The sequence below is a fragment of the Hyperolius riggenbachi genome, chromosome 2 (assembly GCF_040937935.1).
Source record: "Hyperolius riggenbachi isolate aHypRig1 chromosome 2, aHypRig1.pri, whole genome shotgun sequence".
NCBI classification, from domain to species: domain Eukaryota; kingdom Metazoa; phylum Chordata; class Amphibia; order Anura; family Hyperoliidae; genus Hyperolius; species Hyperolius riggenbachi.
The window spans coordinates 544,248,923-544,274,497 of NC_090647.1; the positions used below are offsets into that span (position 1 = coordinate 544,248,923).

General features: G+C 43.3%; 1 protein-coding gene across 8 annotated transcripts in view; it reads left to right on the top strand.

Moving 5' to 3' along the window:
• The window catches only part of AP1S2 (adaptor related protein complex 1 subunit sigma 2), a 172,404-nt gene that overhangs the window by 66,055 nt on the left and 80,774 nt on the right, over positions 1 to 25,575 (top strand). For 7 of the 8 annotated variants that reach the window (XM_068270773.1, XM_068270778.1, XM_068270777.1 and 4 more), the window contains exon 4: positions 2,401 to 2,538. In XM_068270773.1, the coding sequence (XP_068126874.1) occupies positions 2,401 to 2,538 (138 nt within the window). Of the gene's footprint in view, positions 1 to 2,400; positions 2,539 to 15,622; positions 15,727 to 25,575 lie in introns of all 8 variants that reach the window. The other variant, XR_011026562.1, reaches the window with a different exon arrangement.

The following is a 25,575-nucleotide window of genomic DNA, read 5'->3' on the forward strand; positions in this document are numbered from 1 at the left end:
ACTGCCCTCAGCCAATCAGTAAGGAGCAGGAATGTGGGACGGGAGATGACAAGCTTCCCTCTCCTCAGCAATGTACCAAACAGAGCAGACTGAGATGAGATTTACTGCAGCAGAAACATTTATGATTATATTGGAATGCTTGCATTACAGGGTCAGGTTAAAGACTGCATAATAAACACAGAGCAGAGGATAATGTGATTTGATTTTATGGTTGACAATCGCGCTTTAAGCCAGACTGTTTCCACCTGAGAGCCAGTGAGTCCCTTTCAGGAAACAGGAAAGTTGTAACAGGAAAGTATGCAGATTGGGAGGAGGCGTTACGGAATTAACTTTATATCGATTGACACCAGAAAGGATGATGCATTTCGTGGAACCTGCCTGCTTCTTCTGGTTTTTAGTACAGTATCTTCAATTATGCCTTGCTGGTGGTTATTAATGGCTCCAGGGGCATAGATGTACATACCTCTCCGTGATCGCCCATGTGTGTTCTCATCGCCGCCTGTTAGTACATCGATCAGTGAATGGGAACACAGTTTAGATTGTGAGCTCCTCTGAGGACATGACTAAATACTCTTTAAAGTGAACCAGAGACGAAGCACCCTTGTGTATTTTACCATAGAAATCAGTGGGAACATTAGAGAAAACATTTACCATGCTCTCTGTTCCATCCTCACTGCTAAAAGTGTCTGTTATCTAGCTGAGATAAGAATCCCGGACTGAGCATTGATTCTGGCTTTGCTATAATGACTCAGCTATAATGATTCCTGAGCAAAGCCAGCAGGGGGCAGGCTTGGACTTGAAGACAGCAAAGAACACAGTCTCAGCTATAATTATTCTGTAGCAAAGCCAGACCGACTGCTTAGTCGGGATTCTTATCTTAGAGGTAATAACAGGCAAATTAAACAGAGAACAATGTAACAAAGAGCAGATTAGGTGTTTACTGTCATGTTCCCACTGATTTATAAGGTAAAATACATGAGGTTGCTTCATCTCTGGTTCTCTTTAAAGTGCTGCAGAAGATGTAAATGTTCTATAAACACATAATAATAATATGGAAGGACATTAGACCAGGAGTATGGTAGGATTATCTTATGAGCTTCTCTGAAGACTGTAAGTGACATGACTATGTACTCTGTAAGGACATTTAGTGACATGACTATGTACTCTGTAAAGTGCTGCAGAAGGTTTTATCGTTATAGAAGTACATGATAATAATATGGTAGGACATTAGATTATGACTATGGTAGGATTATATTGTGAGCTCCTCTGAGGACAGTCAGTGACATGACTATGTACTCTGTACAGTGCTGCGGAAGATGTTAGTGCTATATAAATACATAATAGTATAGTAGGACATTAGACTGACTATGGTAGGATTATTTTATGAGCTGACATGAGTATGTATGCCGTAAGGACAGTCAGTGACATGAGTATGTACGCTGTAAGGACTGTCAGTGACATATGTACGCCGTAAGGACGGTCAGTGACATATGTACGCCGTAAGGACAGTCAGTGACATGATATGTACGCCGTAAGGACAGTCAGTGACATGAGTATGTACGCCGTAAGGACAGTCCGTGACATATGTACGCCGTAAGGACAGTCAGTGACATGAGTATGTACGCTGTATGGACTGTCAGGGACATATGTACGCCGTAAGGACAGTCAGTGACATGATATGTACGCCGTAAGGAAAGTCAGTGACATGAGTATGTACGCCGTATGGACAGTCAGTGACATGAGTATGTACGCCGTATGGACAGTCAGTGACATATGTACGCCGTAAGGACAGTCAGTGACATATGTACGCCGTAAGGACAGTCAGTGACATATGTACGCCGTAAGGACAGTCAGTGACATATGTACGCCGTAAGGACAGTCAGTGACATGATATGTACGCCGTAAGGAAAGTCAGTGACATATGTACGCCGTAAGGAAAGTCAGTGACATGAGTATGTACGCCGTATGGACAGTCAGGGACATATGTACGCCGTAAGGACAGTAAGTGACATGTACGCCGTAAGGACAGTCAGTGACATATGTACACCGTAAGGACAGTAAGTGACATGTACGCCGTAAGGACAGTCAGTGACATATGTACACCGTAAGGACAGTCAGTGACATATGTACGACGTAAGGACAGTCAGTGACATGACTATGTACACTGTAAAGTGCTGCAGTCAGTGGTCAACGCTCTATAAATACTAAATGATAATGCACAGATGTATTCAGCAATATTTCCTGCTGCAAGCTGTTTACAGGTCTTTTCTCTTACACGAGCCCCCAGTAGCTGCAGAGAGTCTGGAAATGTTGTCACGTCTTCTGAAATCCTCAACGCTGTATAGAATAATTGTTCTGCTAGTCATGGCTGAAGAATTGCTCCTTTTATCTTCTCTTCAGGTGTGTGAGCTCGATATCATCTTTAATTTCGAGAAAGCCTATTTTATCCTGGACGAGTTTCTTCTGGGGGGAGAAGTACAGGAGACCTCAAAGAAAAACGTTCTAAAAGCCATCGAGCAGGCCGACCTGCTGCAGGAGGTAAGGAGAATGGCTATCCCTGCTGCATGTCTATCCAGCCTTGTGTGTGCTTCCCGCTAATAACCACTGACGACGGGATGTCCAGCCTCTTCAACTTGCTGCCATGTCAAAGGCCTAAGAAATGGCTATAGAGCAAATTAGTGATACCTGTGGGAGCTACAAACACTGCCACCTCCAGGTTATTCTCTGCATTACCCAAATTGCATTTTTATGGTATATGGGATGTGTCTAAAACAGGGGCATAACTAGAGGGGAGCATCTCCTGATAGCGGGGAGGACCAGAGCTGTCGGGAGCCCCAACTACAAATCGTCCTTTCCTCCGATACAGGGGACAATACTTCAGATCAGCAGGAGAGTTTGGCAAGCAGAGGGTTTACCCAAATTAGCTATTTGCAAAGATGTGCAGAGCTCCACAATATGGACAAAATTACACAACATGCATTCAAAACAGGTACAGCAAAGGAGGGTGTTAGCGTCAGTATGAATAATATGTGCTCAAATTACTCCCTACTGCCCCACGGCATTGACTGGCCCTTACCACAGATCAGGTGTTTTGTGGCTACACTTGTTATGGGTGTGCAGATCATGATGGCCACACTTGTTTTGTTTTATGAATCGTGCGAGATGGGCCCCAAGGCTGTGAATGGCACCAAGAGAGGCAAGGGAAGGAGTATGAACATTGGGGGTCCCCATGAATTTTAGTTACGCCAATGGTGTAAATAAACCTACCTTTGTAAATCACTGCTGCCAGTCACATATATCCTGTCTGACTGTTGGAAGCTGAAATATTTCTGATTAGGGCTTCTTGCATCTTTGTATAGCTCCCATCTAGGGAGTGCTTTTGTAAAGAAAAAGTGAAATACCGAGAATCCCCCATAAAGAGACGGACTAGTCAAAAACCTGTCAGTTTCGTCAGATTTCTAACTATTGTAAGTGGCAGAAAATGTTCCTTTTTATGGCTCCTTTTACTCTGGAAGAATTTACATGTATTTTACATTTTACAATCATTTGCAATAGAGGTCCTTTAACCACTTCGCATCCAGACCTTGTTTCCCACTTATTGACCAGAGCAGTTTTGACAGTTTAGCCATGTCCTTATTTAATCAGAAATAACTTTATCCCTACTTATGACACATAAATGAAATATACACTGTTTTTTTTTTCAAGACAAACTAGGCTTTCATTGTATGCCATTTTTTCTATGAATTATAATGGGAAAAGCAAGGGAAAAAAAAAATAGAAAAAAACACATTTCTCAGTTTTGCCAATTCCAGTTTTAAAATAAAAAGTGCTACTGTAGATAAAAAAACACATTTTGTTTGGCTATTCTTACTTGCTCATCACTAAACTTAGATTATGTTCCGGTCACAATTTATGGTGAAGATATTTGATTCTGAAATAATGCTACAGAGTGTATTTTTCACTATGAAATGAGAAAATAAAAGAATTTTTAATGGTAAAAATTAATCTCATAAGCTCAGGGAACATATATTCCCATTCACCAATTAGTGCTGCATCAGATAGTGCCAGAAATGTGCACAGGAGCAAACCCGATCCAGCACAGCACTGCTTCTGTACAAGTCAGTAGAGCTACCGACTTGTGGCTTAGATGAAGTCACAGAGGACGTAGATATACTGCAGTGGTGAATAAAGTGGTTAAGCATGGGACCCCATGCACCCTGATATAGGTGCCATCTGTTTGAAAGCCTCTATCTATCTAGTGAACCTCTAGGAGGGGGAGGGGTTAGGTAAATGTGCAGTGTACTCAGACATTAATTATACAGACACAGTGGCAATTCCTACTGCAGTGCAGGTCCCTTATGAACTACCTGACCTGGTGATACTACTTGGCTCCTGGGTGCCTAGACAGACAGGTGGAGATCTGATTGGCTTACCTGCTGCCTGTAACGTGACGCATTAGAGTAGAGTTCAGCTTAGATGCCTGGCTATAGATCCTGTTTTGATGTTTGCCTGGGCAGCACGTTCCTGTGGTTTGGCACCCCGTCAGTGTCCCCCCGCTGCTCGTTGCTCTGCCTAGCTCTGCCTTTATCCTGCTCTCAATGTCCTTATCTGTAAAAGTCTGTTATCCATGTTCATGTTGTCCTATATGATTGTACTACAGTGTTGTTGTTGTTTTCCATTTTTGTCTGTCTAGGTTTATTTCTTCTTTTTTTGTGTCTTGTATTTTGTGGCTAATAATCTGTTGTGTCTGGTATGTGTCTATTCTGATGTATATATGCACCTCTCTACGGTCTCATTGCCGAATCTCAGAAGCTAGACTCCCTTCTTTGACACTTTTTCAGGTATAGTTAATAAACACTAACTTTTTTCTAAGATTATCAATGCCACTAACCAAATGAGTCCATTAATCCAATCAGGAACACAATCCAAAGTTTCAGACAACTTTTTATTTATTTTTATTTTTGTATAGAACCAGAAAGGTCTAATACTTTTTAACCAAGAGTTAGCCTTTAAAGGGAACCTGAGGTGAGTGATATGGAGGCTGACATGTTTATTTCCTTTTAAATAATGCACATTGCCTGGCTGCCCTGCTGAGCCTCTGCCTCTAATACTTTAAAGGGAATCTGAAGTGAAAATAAACTTCTGGTATAATGATTTGGATGTGAAGTACAGCTAAGAAATAAAACATTAGCAGCAGAGATACGAGTCTCGTATTGTTTCCAGTACAGGAAGAGTTAAGAAACTCCAGTTCTTATCTATGCAAAAGAGGTTATATGGGCTCCACAACTTTCAATATTTCAGAGAGCTCTGTCTTCTGAAGATTGTTATCTCAACTGTCAGTCACTGTATTTTCTTTTTCTCTGCCAGAGGACAGTTCAAAAGTTCACTGGCCTGCTCTGTAAAATCATTTAGAATGCTGAGTAATGTGTAAACTGCAAATATTAGAGAATGATGCAATTTATTTAAAAAAAACTATGTAACTGAAAATTAAAATGAGACTATTTTCTTTTCTACTAATGTTCTATTAATTATCCGTACAACACTTACAATTCATTATATCATAATTTTTTTTTCACTTCAGTGTCACTTTATGCCATGGGACCCAGAACAAGCATGCAGATCAGATTTCTATGACCAATCTGACAAGATTAGCGGCATGCTTGTTTCTGGTGTGATTCAGACACTACTGCAGCCACGTAGATCAGCAGGGCTGCCAGGCAATTGGTATTGTTAGACAGGAAATAAATATGGCAGCTTCCGTAGGTCTCACACCTTGGTTTCCTTTTGAAGGGAACCTGAAATGGGGGATATGGAAGCTGACATATTTATTTAATTATAAACAATACCAGTTGCCTGGCAGCCCTGCTGATTCTGTCTGAAAAGGTGCCCCATACACTTTGCAATGTTCCTGTATGATCGGCCATTCCATCATTTTACGGATTGAGGGAGAACTGATTATATTCCATTCTGCTTGTTTGATGGAACTTGGCCGATCGACCAATTCACTTGATTGGATAGAGTGGAAGATATCAGTTGATCATAAAGGAATTGGCTAGTGTGAGCATGATTTTCATCAACGCAGAATCTATTTTCGATTTTAGAACATGGAATGACATCATTCAGTTTGTATAGTGAAGGAGAATTGCATAGCATCTCGCATGTGGGCCACTAGTCGATCGATTAACGATCAACCACACTACTTTATTGCGCTGTAAAATCGAGAAAATCGAATACAATACCTTTGTACTTTTACCCATAGAGAGGAACTTTAAACCAAGATTGAACTACAACCCAATCCGTAGCCGATACCCCCTTTCCCACGAGAAATCTTTACCACAGTTTGCTGTCTGTGAGCCCCGTTGCATTGTGGGAAATAACTGCTTTTTCCATCTGCCAAGCAAGCAATATCTCCCTCTGTGCATAGAACTCTCAGTAACGAACATTCCGTACAGATCACCTGGCAGAACTAAAGATGTCACCACCAGGGATAAATGTCAGAATGTAAATCAGGGAGAGGAAAGATTGTACAATGGTCCAACACGGACTAATCTATAAAGGAATATTGTAAAAAAATAAGCAATTTTGTTAATTATATTATTTTCACTACAGTTCATCTTTAACAAGCATGCAGATCAGATGTTTCTGACAAAAATCTGACAAGATTCGCTGCATGCTGGTTTCTGGTGTGAATTAGACACTACTGCAGCCACAGAGATCAGCAGGGTTGCCAGGCAACAGTTATTTTTTTTTAAAGGAAATCAATATGGCAGCCTCCATGTACCTCTCACTTCAGTTCCCTTTAAGAGTACTAGGGAAAAATGATCTAGAATGCCATGTTGGTTTTTTCTTACACACAGTTATACTTGGTAGCTACAAGAGATGAAATTCCACTAATCCTCTTCAGAGCAGACATACGTTGTATTCAAGGCTGTTGCTTGTACCTGAAGTCTGTGTGTTATTCCCCATTGATGGCACTTGTGTGGATGAAATTGATGTTTTCTGGAGTTTTTACAAAGCAATAGCTGATGTATTTGGTTGTTGGCTCCACCAACTTTTTCTAACCTTGACATACAGTTACTCAATGACCAAGTTTGTAAGCTTTGGGGTCCTTGGCATGAATGGTTTCAATTTCCCCAATGAAATGAAATAAATGTGATTGGCTGTTTGTGGCTCCACTCCCTTTTGTGAATTTGAACCCCAGTGACCCCGATTGACCGACTGTATCAGGTTTGAGGCTTCTGCCATTAACAGCGTGAGAGTGGTAGCAATGTAAATATTTACCTTGAAAATCAAAGGTGAATTTTGATTGGCTTTTGTAGGCTCCACCCACTTTCCTTATAATTAATTCCAGTCACCCAGTGACTGTGTGGCAAGTTTGAGAACCCTGCCATTAACAGTGTAAGAATGGCTGCAGTTTATATTTTCCCATGTTGGATATTGTTGGCGCCACCCACTGTTTCTAACCTTGATATAGTCGCTAAATTACCAAGTGTATGAGCTTTGTGGTCCTTGCCATCAATAATTTAAATTTATATCTATATAGATTGTTTGCCCATGTTGTTGTCTTTTTAGAAAGTCTGATTACTAGCCTTGGGTAATGCATAACCGTTCGTAAGAAGAATTAAAGAGAATCTGTATTGTTAAAATCGCACAAAAGTAAACATACCAGTGCGTTAGGGGACATCTCCTATTCCCCTCTGTCACAATTTCGCCGCTCCTTGCCGCATTAAAAGTGGTTAAAAACTGTTTTAAAAAGTTTGTTTATAAACAAACAAAATGGCCACCAAAACAGGAAGTAGGTTGATGTACAGTATGTCCACACATAGAAAATACATTCATACACAAGCAGGCTGTATACACCCTTCCTTTTTTAATCTCAAGAGATCATTTGTGTGTTTCTTTCCCCCCTGAGGGGGGAGTGCATAGCAGAACCACAACACTGAAGAACTTGGCAGCCTTCCAGACACAGGCCGACAAGTCTGACAGGAGAAAGATACATTGATTTATTACAGAGACTGTGATAGTACAAAGTGCTGCAGTGAGCCAGAACACATTAGAATAGCTTTTGGAACTTGTAGGATTGAAAAAAACAGGATGCAATTTTTGTTACGGAGTCTCTTTAAGCCTTAGACTGCTGCGGAGGTCTACAGGCGTTTCCACATCTATACGCCACTGACATCTAAAAGACTGTACAAAAAATGTCCCCTTGGGGGGAACTCGCCTCTGGATCCTATGGGCTTCCCCCATCCTCCTCCGTCCCGCAGTGGTCTCACTCTGGCCCATGGAATGCACAGCCGTCAGGCTGCGCAGTATTTACCTTTCCCTGGCTCCAGCGCAGGCCTCGTTGCGGCTCTCTGCTCGGATATTGGTGGAAATAGCTGATCTCAGTCGGGTTCGCTGTACTGCGCAGGCACAGTAGAGCGAACCCGACTTGGATCAGCTGTTTCCACCTATATCCGAGCAGAGAGCCGCAACTAGTCCTGCGCTAGAGCCGGGAAGGCAAATCTTCACATGCCCGCCGTTTTGATGCTCTATCGCTGCCATCGTGTCCCGAGGATGACGGGGGAAGCCTTGATAGGGTCCAGAGGCTTCCCCCTCCCGAGGTGAGCACCCCCAAGGGAACTTTTTATTAAATACAGATTCTCTTTAAAGGCGTTTTACTACAGAATTACTTCCGCCCACAGTGGATGTCTAATGGCGTTTTTGTTTCCCCATATTCCTGTGCTACGGACGTCTAAAGGCGTAAAAAGGGTTTAATACAAACTTTTGGCTCAGCGACAACTTTCTTCTTGACTTGAAATATGGACATAATTCTTACGTAGAAAATGTAGCTTGAAAATGGACCAATCGCATGCTTTCAATGCAAGATTTGGTTTGTTTATTTACATTTTAGCTTTTAATAATAATTAGCATAATTCTCCATCCTCTTAAATACACCACAGTGACAATCCTTACTGACTAGTGTGGACTTTGGTAAATGCTCTGAGCTGCCCGCTCTGATTGGAGCTGTGGTAAGACTGCTATCATTACACCCCAGGTGTCGGAGGAGAGATCAGGTGGCACACAGTGGCGTTAGGATTAGAGGATGCAGAGGCCCTCCTTAATCCGTTGTATTAGCTTTTTATTGGTGCTCTGCTGATAATGAACACCTCTATATGAGGGTAGTGGAAATTCCTAACTGTTTCCTTACGCTTATTACACCTCTCTGTCTCCTAGGTTTTTGGGCTTCATATCAATAGAGTGCTTGGGGCCCCACCATAATTGACAAAACTAAAGTAAATCAGAAATCCAAAATTGAGAGGGGACCATGACAGGTGTATAGATCTGGTAACTTAACCTCCCTGGCGTTCTATCAAGATCGCCAGGGCGGCTGCGGGAGGGGTTTTTTCTTTTAAGAAAAAAATAACTATTACATGCAGCCAACTGAAAGTTGACTGCATGAAAGCCCACTGGAGGGCGCTCCCGATGCGTACTTCTGATTGCCTCCGGCGATCAGAAGTAACAAGGAAGGCCGCAATGAGCGGCCCTCCTTGTTTTACTTTACGAGCGGTGTGACGTCATGGACGTCAGCTAACGTCAGCCGCCTCCGATCCAACCCTTAGCGCTGGCCGGAACTGTTTGTTCCGGCTGCGCTGGGCTCGGGCGGCTGGGGGGAACACTCTTTCGCCTCTGCACGCAGCGCATCGCCGCGCTGCGTCGGCGATCAGGTAGCACACGCGGCTGGCAAAGTACCGGCTGCGTGTGCACCTTTTTATTTCATCAAAATCGGCCCAGCAGGGCCTGAGCGGCAGCCTCCAGCGGTAATGGACGAGCTGAGCTTGCCGCTAAGGAGGTTAAAGGACAACTAAAGCAAGAGGGATATGGAGGCTGCCATATTTTTTTTTCACACGCTTCCCTGCTAAATGACGGAGCTCCGCTCCGAGATCAGCCTGCTAGCCAGTGATCGCGGCTGGCAGGCTGTTAGAGGAAGAAAAAAGTTTTGTTTTGGTTGTACAGTGCTGCGATCTAACACAGCGCTGTACAGGGGACAGCTTAGTGACAAAGCTGGCCCCTCAAGGGGCTCACAATGTGATCCCCTCTCATAGACTAATGCCTATGAGAGGTGATCACTGATTGGATCTAGGGAGAGGTAAAATAAGCAATTTTATTAAAAAAAAAAAATAATAATAAAATAGATTTTAAAAAATTACTAATCGCAGCAGTAATCCGATGCCACCAACAGAAAGCTCTGTTGGTGGCAAGAAAAGGAAGCAAGATTCATTTGGGTGCTAACTTGTATGGCTGAGCAATAGGCTGTTAAACCTGCAGAGAGCAGAATTGTAAAAAAAATAGCCTGGTCACTAGGAGGATGTAAGCCTGTGGTCCTTAAAGGGAACCAGAGACGAGCGGATCCTTAAAAATTAAAAAAAAAAAAAAAAAAAAGAATTTATACATACCTGGGGCTTCCTCCAGCCCCATAAGCCTGGATCGCTCCCACGCCGCCGTCCTCCGCTGCCTCTATCGCCGCTACCGGGTCCCGTCACTTCCGCCAGAGGCGGCCAGTTGTACGCATGCGCAGGGTCTCCCTCCGGCTTTGTACGCATGCATCTGCGCAGTACGGAGGGAGCGCACTGCGCCTGCGTCGACTGGCCAAAATTACGGGACTCTGTACCGGTGGACAGAGGCAGCAGAGGATGGCGGCGTGGAAGCGGTCCAGGCTTATGGAGCTGGAGGAAGCCCCAGGTATGTATAAAACTATTCTTCATCTCTGGTTCTCTTTTAAAGGGAACCTTAACTGAGAGGGATATGGATGCTTCCTTTTAAACAATACCAGTTGCCTGGCAGTCCTGCTGATCTCTTTGGCTGCAATGGTGGTTGAATCACACACCTGAAACAAGCATGCAGCTAATCCAGTCTGACTTCAGTCAGAGCACCTGATCTGCATGCTTGTTCAGGGTCTATGGCTGAAAGTATTAGAGATGCAGGATCAGCATGACTGCCAGGCAACTGGTATTATTTTAAAAGGAAAAATCCATATCCTTCTCAGTTTAGGTTCCCTTTAAGCAATACCAGTTGCCTGGCTGTCCTGCTGATCCTCTGCCTCTAATATCAGCTGTTTCTGACATTGTCAGATCTGACAAGATTAGCTGCATGCTTGTTTCTGGTGTTATTCAGACCCTTCTGCAGCCAAATAGACCAGCAGGGCTGCCAGGCAACTGAGATTGCTTAAAAGGAAATAAATATGGCAACCTCCATATTCATCTGATTTCAGTTGACCTTTAAGTACAGAAATCTCACCGCTAGCTACGAGAACATATAGGAAATAGTGTTCAGCTCCTTGGAATCTAATAAAATGTAAACTTCATATCTGGATTTGCTGATTTTTCCAAGACCTCAGACGCCTGTTTGCAGGGTTGAATATTGCTGCATTTTGGTGTCTGTGCCTAAATGATAATTATAGTGCAATTTTTTTCATGTTTTCAAAACTTTCTCATCCAACTCTTATTTCCGTTCTGTGTGTTCTTTGTAACAAGCCCAGGGATTGCCTAAGTGAATGGCTCTTTTGTGAATTTATGAGGCGTTTGTGTCAAAGCAAGTATTTCATCTGCTTGGATGTTTGTTGTTTTGCTGCGGTTGGCAATTTTCTGCGCAGGTGGTACTCCAGTGCTCATATTTATAGTACACTAAGCTGACATTCAGTTCCCACTGAAGCAGAGGTGCGGAACAAATGGTTCTTGTTAATATACACCTGGCACCTGTTTGGGCGGAGGTACTGTGGACTTTGCTTCTTCTCATATAGTAGTCTAGTACAGATTGTCTGTTTAGGGTGTACTTGGCTGCCCTTAGTGCAGAAGTACTGTATTTGACCCACCACCCCCAGGGCTGTGGAGTCGGTACAAAAATCATCTGACTCAGACTCCTCAGTTTTTGAAACCTCTGACTCCAGGTATCCAAAATCGCTCCGACACCTCAAGGGATATGGAGTGGGTACAAAAATCATCCGCCTCCAACTCTGACTCCTCAGTTTATGAAACCATCCACTCTTTCTTACTCCAGGTACCCAAAATGGCTCAAAACCTCTCCCCCCCCCCCCCCCCTTCCTCCAACATGAGGAAAATGTACCGTATCTTTTGCATTATAAAACACACTTTTTCGCCCCCAAAAGTGTGTGTGGGGATTTTTGGATTGATTATAAAGAAATTTGCGTACACGTTTACGTGATCGCAACACGAAAATGCATAGAAAAAACTTTTTGGTGTGTCTAAGGAGAAAAATACAGTACATCTTATGGAGTGAATACTTGCCCCGCCCAAGTTTTCTCATCCACTCCCCCTCCCTCCCTTCTCCAGGTTATTAGTGCCTCCTTGTGCCCCTGCAGGATACTAGCTTCAAGGTATGGTGGAACAATCCTCTATAATCTCCAATTTGGATATGCCTGGGTTGGTCTGGCAGCACACCATATCAAACTGCAGTAGAAAGATGAAGACCAACACAATCCACCTCAGTATCTAGCTCTTTTATTGCTTAAGTGGATCCGAGATGAAAAACTAACTATAACAATTAACTTGTCTATATATCTTCTCTAAAGTTGCAAACAGCTTCAACAGTTTATGATTATTTCTTCCTATGATACAATGACAGCAGCAATGTTATGCTTGTCTTCATTACACACAGGCAAGCTAATCTGTATCTCCAGCCCTCAGCCTGTGAAAACTTCACTCCCCTCTCCTCCTCTCCTCTGCCTCTGAAATCTCTAGCTAGTAACCTCCTCCCGCTCCTGCCCAGACTGAGCTCCCAGAAGCTCTTGCTACAGGTCTCAGAGTGCCAGTCCTGATGCTCAATGCTTCACCCTACACCCTCTCAAACCCCAGTCCTGATGCCTAGCCCTTAACCCTATATTCCCCAGCCCCCCCCCCCCCCACGCGCACACACACACACACACACACACACACATACCTCCACCACCACCCCACCGCCCCCCCCCCCCCCCAAAAAAAAAGGGCAATAAACTGGTGCCCAGATCACACCGAAGAAATACAAAACCCTGCTTAATCTGTAAATATTGGGCACTGCCATGTACCTACATTTCTGCTTTGACATTGGCGTCCGATTAGTCAAATCATGCGCATGCGGCTCCTGGACAGACACCGTCATTTCCTTGTAGGCGACACAAAGAAAGGCACAGGGCAGTCCTCCTGGGGCAGCTTTATCTCAGGAGAATACAGTGTTATTTGACCAAACAAACTGAAGTTGGCTGAACATTTCCTCTGTAGAAAGGTCAAGGCAGGTAGTCTGGAGGCCGCATGTAGACCTGTGAGGTCATCATATGGTCAGGCGTGAAGTGGTACTAGGAGTGTAGACATACTTGGCATTGACCTTCTATTCTACAATTGTCGGGCAGTCAGCTGGTGTTGATGCAGACGTACACTGCTTGTCTTCTGATTATGTAGAAGTATAGACCACTTAGCTGCTACTTGAGAGAGATATGGTGCACTTCAGACCTATTGATGTAGATGTGCGTTGCTTTCACATCCCTTTGCTTCAGAAGCCATGTGCCCTTTCTACTTCTACAGTAATGGCAAATCTGTGTCCATTGAGTCACATTGAAGGTGCATTTATTTTTTGATAAGGTAAAAAATTACCTTTTGTGGAATAAAACACTTTAGTGATATCTGTACTGTTGTGTTGCTAGTTTGTAGTGGTTATTCACCTTTCTTTGTTGTAGGGAATTTAGAACATTCCAGTTACCTAGTTAGTAGTTCTTGGTAGCCAGAAGAGTGGATGCTTATTAAAAATCCTGCAATGCATTTAAAGAGACACTGAAGCGAAAAAAAATTATATGATTTTTGTGTAGTACAGCTAATAAATAAAACATTAGGAGCAGAGACATAAGTCTAATATTGTTTGCAGTACAGGAAGAGTTAGGAAACTCCAGTGCAAAAAAGCCATTGAGCTCCACAAGTCGCAGAGAGCTCTGGCACAGCGTCTGGCACTGCATTGTTTTCTTTCCCGCAGAGAACAGTTCAAAAGTTCACTATCCTGCTCTGTAAAATCATTTAGAATGCTGAGTAGTGTGTAAACTGCAAATATTAGAGAATTATGCAATGTTATAAAAAAAACAAAAAAAAACGTTATAACTGAAAATAAAAATATTTTCTTTGCTAGTAAGGTTCTAGTGATTATCTGTACTACACAACCAATTCGTTATATCATAATTTTTTTTCCCTTCAGTTCCTCTTTAAGTGGGATTAAACTCCCTAAACTAAAATTGAAATACCTACTCTTTGGTACATAAAATAACATCTAAAAGCATTCCCTGTGTGTAAAAATAGTAACTTTCAATGCTGAGAGCAGTAAAAGTTTGTACTGCTCTGCTTATCTCTGCTAGTTGCCAAATGTAATCATTGCCGGCCAGAAGCTCTCTGCCTGGTCTCTTCACTCTTCTCCCCCTCCTTCCCTGCTGAAGTGACTAGTCAGTTGCCACAGAGACATGTCTATTCTGCAGAGGAGGAAGAGGAGCAGCATGAAGAGACCAGGCAGAGAGCTTATCCTGGTCAGCAAGGATTACATTTTGTATTAACCTTTCTCCAAAGAGATATTTTTCATAATTTCTTAAATACCTTTAAAGCTCCCAGCTTTCCACCAAGCAGCAAATTAACCAAAAAGAAGCTTGATGTAACTTTTTAGTACTTTTTCAACTGTTAGGAACTGAAACATTGTTTTTTGATAAGATAAAAATTTACCTCTTGAGAGAAAACTCAGGAAAAAAAAGTTAATTGGATGTGGACCATAGTATTTTATCTGCCATTGCCTTTGCTTGCTTCACATATTACAGTATGATCTCGTTATAATAAACTAAAGTATAGTGAACATTGGGGTATAGTAATCATTGGGGTATAGTGAACATTGGGGTATAGTAATCATTGGGGTATAGTAAACTACCTCTCCAGGTGCCGGACAATCACCATTATAATTCTATGGGGAAAACGAGTGGTATTGTAAACCTTGATATAATAAAACTTCTGGTATAGTAAACATGTTTTTGGCCCCTATGTGATTCTGACTCTGGCCTTAGCAAAAAGTGGGCAGTGCATGCGTATGTCAGTGTGAAACCCATGGTCTGCTGCCCTCTTCAGGCTGGTGCTGCAAGTCCCGCCCGCGGTGGTATCGGATCCACTCACAGGAAGTTAGTGGCTACCTCTATTCAGTGATGGCTGCAATTTTAAGGGTGCCCTGAATACTATACCAGCAATTTGTCCAGCCTGGCTATGCAGCCCTAAGGTATGCTTAAACTTGTAGTCCACCAAATGTGCAAGTGCTTGTACTGTACTTCCAATGGGAGGACTGAGTTTGTCCTTTGCAGCAGAGAATGTATCAGGGGATGCTGGGCCATTTCTAGAACAATTTCTGATCTAGTAAACCACTTTTCACGATCCCTTGAAGTTTGCTATAACGACATTATACTGTAATTCATTTATGAGTATTGATTCATACAGAGCAGACATCTTTTGCTGTAAAAGTAAATATCTTGTGACCTTCTGTGTGTGTGTGTGTGTGTGTATAAGTCAGACCGTATAAAGTAATGGGTTCTGTTTCTATTCCGAGCTATTTCTTTCTTCATCTTGTGGTTTTATGTTTGTAGAGCCAGACTGAAGACTGGGGAGGTTACTCAGAGGACATGCTTTGATAATAGCCTCCTCTCAGGGCCTTGCCTATCCAGAGACTGCCAGCGCTGCTGTACAACCGGTAATTGCACTCTTGTGTTGTGGTGGCACGTGCCAGGCAGGGTGCTGTGCAGAGAAGGCTGCATGCCTGATAACGTGGTGGTGACGGGCGCTATGCATGAGGGCAGTCCGTCTGTGCATGTCACTAACCTGGAGAGTGGGGTTTTTGCTTAGTTAGGAAAATCAACCTGTCCACGCATTGACTTCATGTATACTGAGAACCTGGGTACTTCTAAGTGCAGAATTTTTTTGAAGTCGTCAATTGTGCTGGCCTTTGGTCAGCAGCATGCATGTACTTACCTAGGATGGCTTCTCTGCCCCCCCCCCCCCCCCCCAATCCATATGGAAGCCTCCAAGTGGCTGGATGGTGTACTGGTTGACGGCTCTTCCTCTGACACAGGAGACCAGGGCTCAAATCTTGGCTCTTCCTGTTCAGTAAGGAGACATTGGGCAATACTCCCTATGGTGGCCTCTAATGATCCAATCTTCTTCTGCCGATCTTACCAATTCTGTGTAACATAAGGGAACTACCTCAATATATTCACTCAATTTACCCTTCTACTACATAGATTTGGTAAAATTGAATCATTAGTGGCCACCTTTACACTGCTATTGCTTATAGAGCGCGCCCTAGTGGCGGCACCTCTGGCGGTTTTAAGTCCGTCAGGAGAAAAGCACCAGGACTGTGGAGTCGGTACAAAAATACTCAGACTCAGACTCCTCAGTTTAGGATTCCTCCGACTCCTCTAATTTGCATATTACAATCTTGTTGATTGAAAGTATGTAACATGAAATTCATTTCTTAACTGCCAACGCTTAGGAATTTTAAAAGACAACTGAAGTGAGAAGGATATGGAGACTGCCATATTTATTCCCTTTAGTCATAGACTACAACTAGTCCTTGGTAAGAGTACTTGTAAAAGGTACAGACCGGAACAAAGAACATCTATCAGGCCCTAGGCAATGTAAGTGTGGGTACATGTAAGAATGATGTGCAGGTACTCTGCACGGGAATAAGGAGATTCTTCCTCTATTACACATTCTTCATGCACAATCTGAACCAGGTTTATGGGCAATAAACAACACCTCTGTGTTCAATGTGCACAACATTCTCAGTGGATTCCCTGCAGCTCTGTGGAGAGTGCATATGTAGAGTATAGTACTACTGGGTAACAAAGTAACCCTGAGACAGATGAAATTAAAGTTCCATACATACCTGGGGCTTCCTCCAGCCCCCTTCAGTTAATGATGCACTGTGAAGGGAAACACCCCTCCCCTCATGGCTGAGTCTGCAGTCAGAACTGGCATCAGAAAAGTGTGAAAGGGATTAGATAACAGTAAACAGAGAGATAAGGATTCAGATGTATCCACCAACACTTAGCAGCACTTCCCAAACATTTCCTAACTCAATTGAAAACATGTCAATCGATAGTGTCCCTTTAATTGATCTGGGGCCAGTAGATGCAATCACATCAATTTGAACTACCTTTCCCAGCATGCATCGTGACTACCAGGGACAAAACAGTGGTTCTGAAGCACAGGGAGATAGAAAATAGAGGCCTACCTATAGGCCTACTGACCAGCCTCCTGTAGATAAGTACGTGCCTGCTGCACCTTTTACAGCCCACACAGTTAAATGACCACTCTCGCGAAAAACCATGAAATTTAAAGAGGAGCTGTTAGGTATAAGGTCTCAGAGAAAATAAACACATATATCAGTAGCTAAAGATTGGCTGTACTTACATTACATATGCATTTCACTGTCCACGTTTGGATTTCACAGAATTTTTATATAGTATATGCAGAGAATGATGCTCCTGACAGCCCATGGCAGGTTCCATGTTTGTGAAGCCAAATGTGTCGTCATGTCCTGCCTGCTTCTGATCAGAGGAGCTCATACAGAATAACACAGTGTGCAGTGAATATTAATGAGCCATGTGGCTAGGAACAATAGCGGACTCCTGCAGAGTAATCTGCCCAGGAGATTTATCTGTGCTGTGGCTGGACTGCGTTAGAAGCTGCTGAAACTTGATCCCGTCTTCTCCTTAGCAGCCGAGGGGAGGGCCCCAGAATGCTTTGCAGTATGGAATGCGGCTTGCGTCCTCCTTAGGAGCTTAGATGTGCTGATAAGCACACATTAAATGTAAGAGAGATCTTTATCTTTAGTAATGTCTTTTTGGCTTCTGTCTAAACTGTTTAACACAGGAGAATAGAGGTTTAAATTAGCTTCTGCAGCCTGACAGTTACTCTTTAAAGTACACGCAAACACATACAAATTAGAAGCAGAAATTCATTTTCTCATATGTTGTGGTCTTTTACAGTAGATAGTAGAAATCTGATATTACTGACAGATTTTGGACCAGCCCATCTCCTCAAGGGGGATTCTAAGCATGACCATAATTCTTTATAAAGACACTCCTTGAAAATAATTTGTACAAATATGCTGGCCAGCCTCGTTCTTGCTGCACAGTTTTGTGGCAGTTGAATGGAGCAACCACCATTTTACTTAGTGTTTTTGAAAATAAAGAAACCGCTGAGATTCCCCCATGAGGAGAAGGGCTGGTCTAAAACCTGTCTGTTCTGACAGATTTCTATTACCTACTGTAAGTGACAGCAGCATAGAAGAAAAGAAATGTATGCTTCATTTTACTCTGGGAAAAATGTACCTCTTAAAGGTATACGTTCACATGTACTTTTAATTTTACGATTTTCGCAATAGTGGTCCTTTAATAAACCTCCCTTAGGGGGAGGTGTTCAAAAATTCATGCATAGTCCCCTTGAAAGATTGAGGCTCAGATTTGCTGGAGTGGCAGCGTATCTGTAGAGCATGGGTGGAGGTCCATGGTAGTCCCTCCGTACCTAGGAGCGAGTAAATGCTCTTCTGTAAGATGAATGGCAATGCATCTGCCCACCCCCCCAAAAAAGTGCATATTGGGTTTGCACAATAGCAATGTACAATCTGATCACAGTGAAGCTGAACCTGAGGGAACGGTAGAGTTGGTGTTCAATTCAGAACATTTTCGGAATTCACTACGGCACCACAACTCAGCACCATTCAACATTGAACCTATGGACAGGGTCAGGATCAGTTCCCTTACTTGCTCTTCATGACGCATTTCATGTGAGGCCAATACTTCCTCTTTCCAGAGCCTAAAGGAGGAAGTATGGGGTCACGTGAAACAAGCCATGGAGCGCAAGTAACCTCCCCCTGACCCTGTCCGCTGGTTCAATGCTGAATGGTGCTGAGGTGTGGCACTCGGGTTAATTTCGAACATGTTCTGAATTTGATCACCAAGAAAAGTGAAAAGGCCTGTGCTTTCCCATAGGTCCTCTCTGCATGCCCATTGGTACGCTGCTGTCTGCTCTGTGGAGCGGCCTGCCACCAGCCTATATATCTACCCAAAACCAAGGCTGCAGGTCTGTGAGGAAATGCAGTGACTTGATATTTGTCCAAGAGGAAAGAGGGACTAACACTCAATGTGGCAAGCTCACTTGGGATACAACGTGGCCCCAACGTCCTCATAGTAGACTTTATTGGCAGTTAGGAAAAAAGAGCCGGGCACCAGAGGATTGCTGCTTATGTCTTTAATCCTCAAGATGCATCACACCAGGCACAAGGGTGTGAGAGGTGGCCTGACAGCGTTTCACGGGTATAACCCGCTACTTCATAGGTCCTTTGTCTTCTGATGAAGCCGGTTACACCCGTGAAAATGCTCTCAGGCCGCCCCTCACACCCTTGTGCCTGTTTTGATGTACGTTGTGAATTAAACACGTAAGCTGCAATCCTCTGGTGCCTGGATCTTTTTTTCCGAACTGCCTTGATACTTGTGCCAGCTTCTTATAGCGTTTCAAAATCCAAAGAGATGAGATGAGGCCCATGTCCACTTTAAATCTTTGTCGCCCCAAATTATTAGTTGCCAGCTTTAGGCCTGGAACCCACTAGATCATTTTTTGAGCGTTTAGGAAGCCCTTTCACTCGCTAGTGATTTCCCTAAATGCTCTGCCAATATAAATTGATGGAACTGATTCCACTAGAGTTATTGCGATTAAGGAAATCGCAGGACATGCAGCATTTTGTGAGAGTTTCTATTCTAATGAATTGTATAGGAGCAGGGAAATCGCTCCCAAAATCTCATGCAAAACGCTATCGCAAATCGCCAGCGATTGCAATAGCGTTTTACGCTTTCTAGTGGGTTCCAGGCCTTAAGATAGCTGATTAACTCCTTATTTGGCTCCTGGCCAAGCAGCGTGCTTTATTCTATGAAGGAGGAGGAACAAGCTGCTTTGTGATTGACTCTGATTCTCGGTGGACACAAGTAGACACTCGGGAATGCAACCAAACTATCATCACATAATCGTTTGTAATGGCCTGTAAGTGTGTGAAGGCCTACCTACCTACCTACGCTTAAAATTAAAGTGAACCCGAGGTGAGAGTGATATGGAGGCTGCCATAATTATTTCCTTTTAAGCAATACCAGTTTCTTGGCAGTCCTTTTCGCCATAGCCCCTGAACAAGCATGCAGCAGATCAGGTGTTTCTGACATTATTGTCAGATCTGACAAGATTAGCTGCATGCTTGTTTCTGGTGGGATTCATACACTACTGCAGCCAAATAGATCAGCAGGGCTCCCCGGCAACTAACGAAATAAATATGGCGCCCTCCATATCTCCCTCACCTCGGGCTCACTGTAACCACTCACCTACTGTACATCTAACAATAACTATCGTTACCCATCTATGGCTATCATTCATAAAGGAGCTGTCGGTAAGGGGAATCAATGCGGGAAAACACCGCTGCCGGTATTTTAGACTTCTGGGTGGGCATTCATAAAAAAGTATCCATGTGCGGTAGCAGTGCAGAGATTCCCCGAACTAGGCTGGCGGTAGGCTTGCGGAGACACGGAAGCTGCCGAGTTGATACATTTCTCCGTGTTCCACTCTACTGCAGCTGCCTGGGAGGTCTCTGTGTCTCCATTCACTTACATTGGTATCGCCACATCAGAGGGAGCGGTACTTCCTGACCTCACACCGCTTGCGGTGATCTTTATGAATTAACATTTTGCTACATTTGTTCCGATAATCACCGCACAAGGCGGTGATTTATCACTCTGCTCGGTAGTGTCATTTTTTTCATGCGGAAAGAGCCTTTATGAATCCTGACTTTGCTACGTGTGCGGTAAAGTCAGCTGTTTTAAGCATTTCCGCATGCGGAAATGCTTTATGAATGATAGCCTATGCCTGACATCACCTACATCTAACATAAACCACACCTACCTACCTATGCCTAAAAAGAACCACACCCACATACATCTGACAGGAACCACACCTACCTACGCCTAATGTTAACCCTCCAAACCTACTTCTAACATTAACCACCCCTACCTACCTATGCCTAACATAAACCAACCTAACGTTAACCTCCCACCCCCACCTATATCTAACATTAATCACCTCTGCCTATGCCTAAAATAAACCATACCCAACTACGAATAACATTAACCCCCCCACCTACATCTGACATTAACCACGCCTACCTACATCTGACATTAACCACGCCTACCTACGCATAACAATAACCCCCCCCTTTCTACATCTATCATGAAGCACACCTACCTTTGCCTACCAATAACCGGTGCTCCATAGCCAATACTCTATCGCTGGTTTCCTACCACAGAGACACCATAGCCGACATGCTCCGTCGTGTACCTGAGCTAGAAAATCAACTATTGATAGACTGTCCCTTCCATTGCAGGATACTGCCTCCTTTTTGTCTGTCCTCACTTTGCTTGGTCCTCATTAGTAGACTGCAGATTGTGGCGGTGTGTGAGCGGGTCACTAACGTCCGTGCCTTGTGGGTGTGCGGTGCAGGCCTGTGTATGCGTTTGATGCTAACTCCCGTAACTATTCTAATTACATTGGAATCTTTGTAAAGCTCAGTAAAGTTGTTGGGTTTTAATAAAATTGCTATTTTTTTTTTAATAATATTAATTTATAGATTATTTATTTTGTGTTTGCCCATTGTAAGATTTTTCCTCTCTCTGGTTTACATTCTAACATTTATCACAGGTGGTGAAATATTTAGTCCTGCCAGGTGCAGATCTGCGAAATGTTTGATTCGGAGAATTCCAAAGCCAGTGAAAATAATACCTAGTCTCCCAGAATGCTTTGGGAGGAGAATTCCACATAGCTAAGCATCACTGGGAGGGCAGGGTGGGGCTGCATACCAATATACAGCAATATATAGATACAGGAAGTGTTCCTGATGCTGAAACCAGGATAATTACTGTAAAAGAGGGTATCCTGAATAATTGACTGCATTCTACTGTACAGTGGCTTGCAAAAGTATTCGGCCCCCTTGAAGTTTTCCACACTTTGTCATATTACTGCCACAAACATGAATCACTTGTATTGAAATTCCACGTGAAAGACCAATACAAAGTGGTGTACATGTGAGAAGTGGAACGAAAATCATACATCATTCCAAACATTTTTTACAAATAAATAACTGCAAAGTGGGGTGTGCGTAATTATTCTGCCCCCTGAGTCAATACTTTGTAGAACCACCTTTTGCTGCAATTACAGCTGCCAGTCTTTTAGGGTATGTCTCTACCAGCTTTGCACATCTAGAGACTGAAATCCTTGCCCATTCTTCTTTGCAAAACAGCTCCAGCTCAGTCAGATTAGATGGACAGCGTTTGAACAGCAGTTTTCAGATCTTGCTACAGATTCTCGATTGGATTTAGATCTAAACTTTGGGCCATTCTAACACATGGATATGTTTTGTTTTAAACCATTCCATTGTTGCCCTGGCTTTATGTTTAGGGTCGTTGTCCTGCTGGAAGGTGAACCTTCGCCCCAGTCTCAAGTCTTTTGCAGTCTCCAAGAGGTTTTCTTCCAAGTTTGCCCTGTATTTGGCTCCATCCATCTTCCCATCAACTCTGACCAGCTTCCCTGTCCCTGCTGAAGAGAAGCACCCCCATAGCATGATGCTGCCACCACCATATTTGACAGTCGGGATGGTGTGTTCTGAGTGATGTGCAGTGTTAGTTTTCCGCCACACATAGCGTTTTGGCCAAAAAGTTCCATTTTGGTCTCATCTGACCAGAGCACCTTCTTCCACATGTTTGCTGTGTCCCCCACATGGCTTGTGGCAAACTGCAAACAGGACTTCTTATGCTTTTCTGTTAACAATGGCTGTCTTCTTGCCATTCTTCCGTAAATGCCAACTTTGTGCAGTGCATGACTAATAGTTGTCCTATGGACAGATTCCCCCACCTGAGCTGTAAATCTCTGCAGCTCGTCCAGAGTCACCATGGGCCTCTTGACTGCATTTCTGATCAGCGCTCTCCTTGTTCGGCCTGTGAGTTTAGGTGGATGGCCTTGTCTTGGTAGGTTTACAGTTGTGCCATACTCCTTCCATTTCTGTATGATCGCTTGAACAGTGCTCCGTGGGATGTTCAAGGCTTTGGAAATCTTTTTGTAGCCTAAGCCTGTTTTAAATTTCTCAATAACTTTATCCCTGACCTGTCTGGTGTGTTCTTTGGACTTCATGGTGGTGTTGCTCCCAATATTCTCTTAGGCCTGGTGCACACCAGAGGAGTTTTTCCTCAGCGTTTTGAGTTTTTAAATCTGCTGCTAATGTTATCCTATGTGTCTGTGCACACTGGAGCAATGAGGTTTTGTAAAAAAAACCCATAGCATTACATTGGGAAGAGCTTTTAGAGGTTTCAAAAGCTCTTCCCAATGTAATGCTATGGGGTTTTTTACAAAACCTCATTGCTCCAGTGTGCACAGACACATAGGATAACATTAGCAGCAGATTTAATAACTCAAACCGCTCCGAAAAACTCCTCTGGTGTGCACCAGGCCTTATGCTAGGTACACACCATACAATTTTCTGTTAGATTTCCTCTTAGATTTACCTGCCAGATAGCTTTTTTCCATGTTGTAGGTAAATCTAACAGAACAATCTAACAGAAAATTGTATGGTGTGTACCTAGCATTAGACAACCCCTGAGGCTGTCACAGAGCAGCTGTATTTGTACTGACATTAGATTACACACAGGTGCACTCTATTTAGTCATTAGCACTCATCAGGCCATGTCTATGGGCAACTGACTGCACTCAGATCAAAGGGGGCTGAATAATTATGCACGCACCACTTTGCAGTTATTTATTTGTAAAAAATGTTTGGAATCATGTATGATTTCCGTTCCACTTCTCACGTGTACACTACTTTTTATTGGTCTTTCATGTGGAATTTCAATAAAATTGATGCATGTTTGTGGCAGTAATGTGACAAAATGTGGATAACTGCAAGGGGGCCGAATACTTTTGCAAGCCACTGTATGTCACTACAGGGCCTCTTTAATAAATCACACTGCATCAAGGAATTGTAGTGAAAATACCATAATGAATAATAAATAAAAAAATTTTTTTTTTTTGCACTTTTCGTTTTTAAATATAACTAAGTGTTTGCACATTGTAAAATCTTTCCTCTCCCTGATTCACATCCTGAAATGTATCCCAGGTGGCAACATCTTTAGTCCTGTCAGGTGCAGAATGTTTTTACTGAGAATTCCAAAGCCCAGTACAAAATATTCCTAGGGGAAGAATTCCGCCTAGCTAATCAGCCTAGGCTAAGTATCACTGGAAGGGCGGGGCTACATCGGAATATATCGATATAGGAAATGTTTTTGATGGTGAAACCAGGATAATCACTGTAAAAGTGAGTATCCTGAATACTTTACTGCATTCTGCTATACAGGTCCTTCTAAAAAAAATTGCATATTGTGATAAAGTTCATTATTTTCTGTAATGTACTGATAAACATTAGACTTTCATATATTTTAGATTCATTACACACAACTAAAGTAGTTCAAGCCTTTTATTGTTTTAATATTGATGATTTTGGCATAAAGTTCATGAAATACCCCAAATTCCTATCTCAAAAAATTAGCATATTTCATCCGACCAATAAAAGAAAAGTGTTTTTAAAACAAAAAAAGTCAACCTTCAAATTATGTTCAGTTATGCACTCAAAACTTGGTCAGGAATCCTTTTGCAGAAATGACTGCTTCAATGCGGCATGGCATGGAGGCAATCAGCCTGTGGCACTGCTCAGGTGTTATGGAGGCCCAGGATGCTTCGATAGCGGTAGAACGCATGCTTGACGGAAAAGATGAGTTTTGAGGGCGCGTTTAAAAATATCAAAGGGTTGGAGAGTGACGGATATGTTGTGGAAGGGGATTCCAGAGGAGGGGTGAAGCACGTGTGAAATCTTGTACAGGTGAATGTGAGGAGGTGATTCTAAAAGAGGACAAAAGAAGCTCCTGTGCAGATCGAAGATTGCGGCCTTGTTTAAATCACATGTAGCCCTCAGCTGAGTCTGAATTCATTTTATCATGCCTAAGCTGTTTATTCGCCCGGCGTTGCTGAGTAATGTATTCTGTAGGCCGTTGATAACGCAGCAGATCTGTGCTCTCTACCTGGGGGTGTAACATTGAGGTCACTCTAGGTCTGTTAGCAGATGAATATTTCAGCAAAGAAAACACATTAGCCGTCCCCCTTCCTTTAGAACAGTGCTGTCCAACTGGCGGCCCGCGGGCCGCATCCGGCCCGCCAGGCCACCTGCTGCGGCCCGCTCGTCTCCCTGGGATGCAGGCATGGCTTGCGCTATGGGCGCCATGCCTGCTCCCTCTTATTGTGTCCCCGCTGGCCTCTCCGGTGTCCCCGCTGGCCTCTCCTATGTCCCCCTGCTGCCGCTGCCTCTCCTATGTCCCCCCGCTGCCGCTGCCTCACAGATCAGACCTCACAGATCGCGGCGACTGATGTAAACAGAGGGCGCATGGTACCCGCACGGAGTACGTCA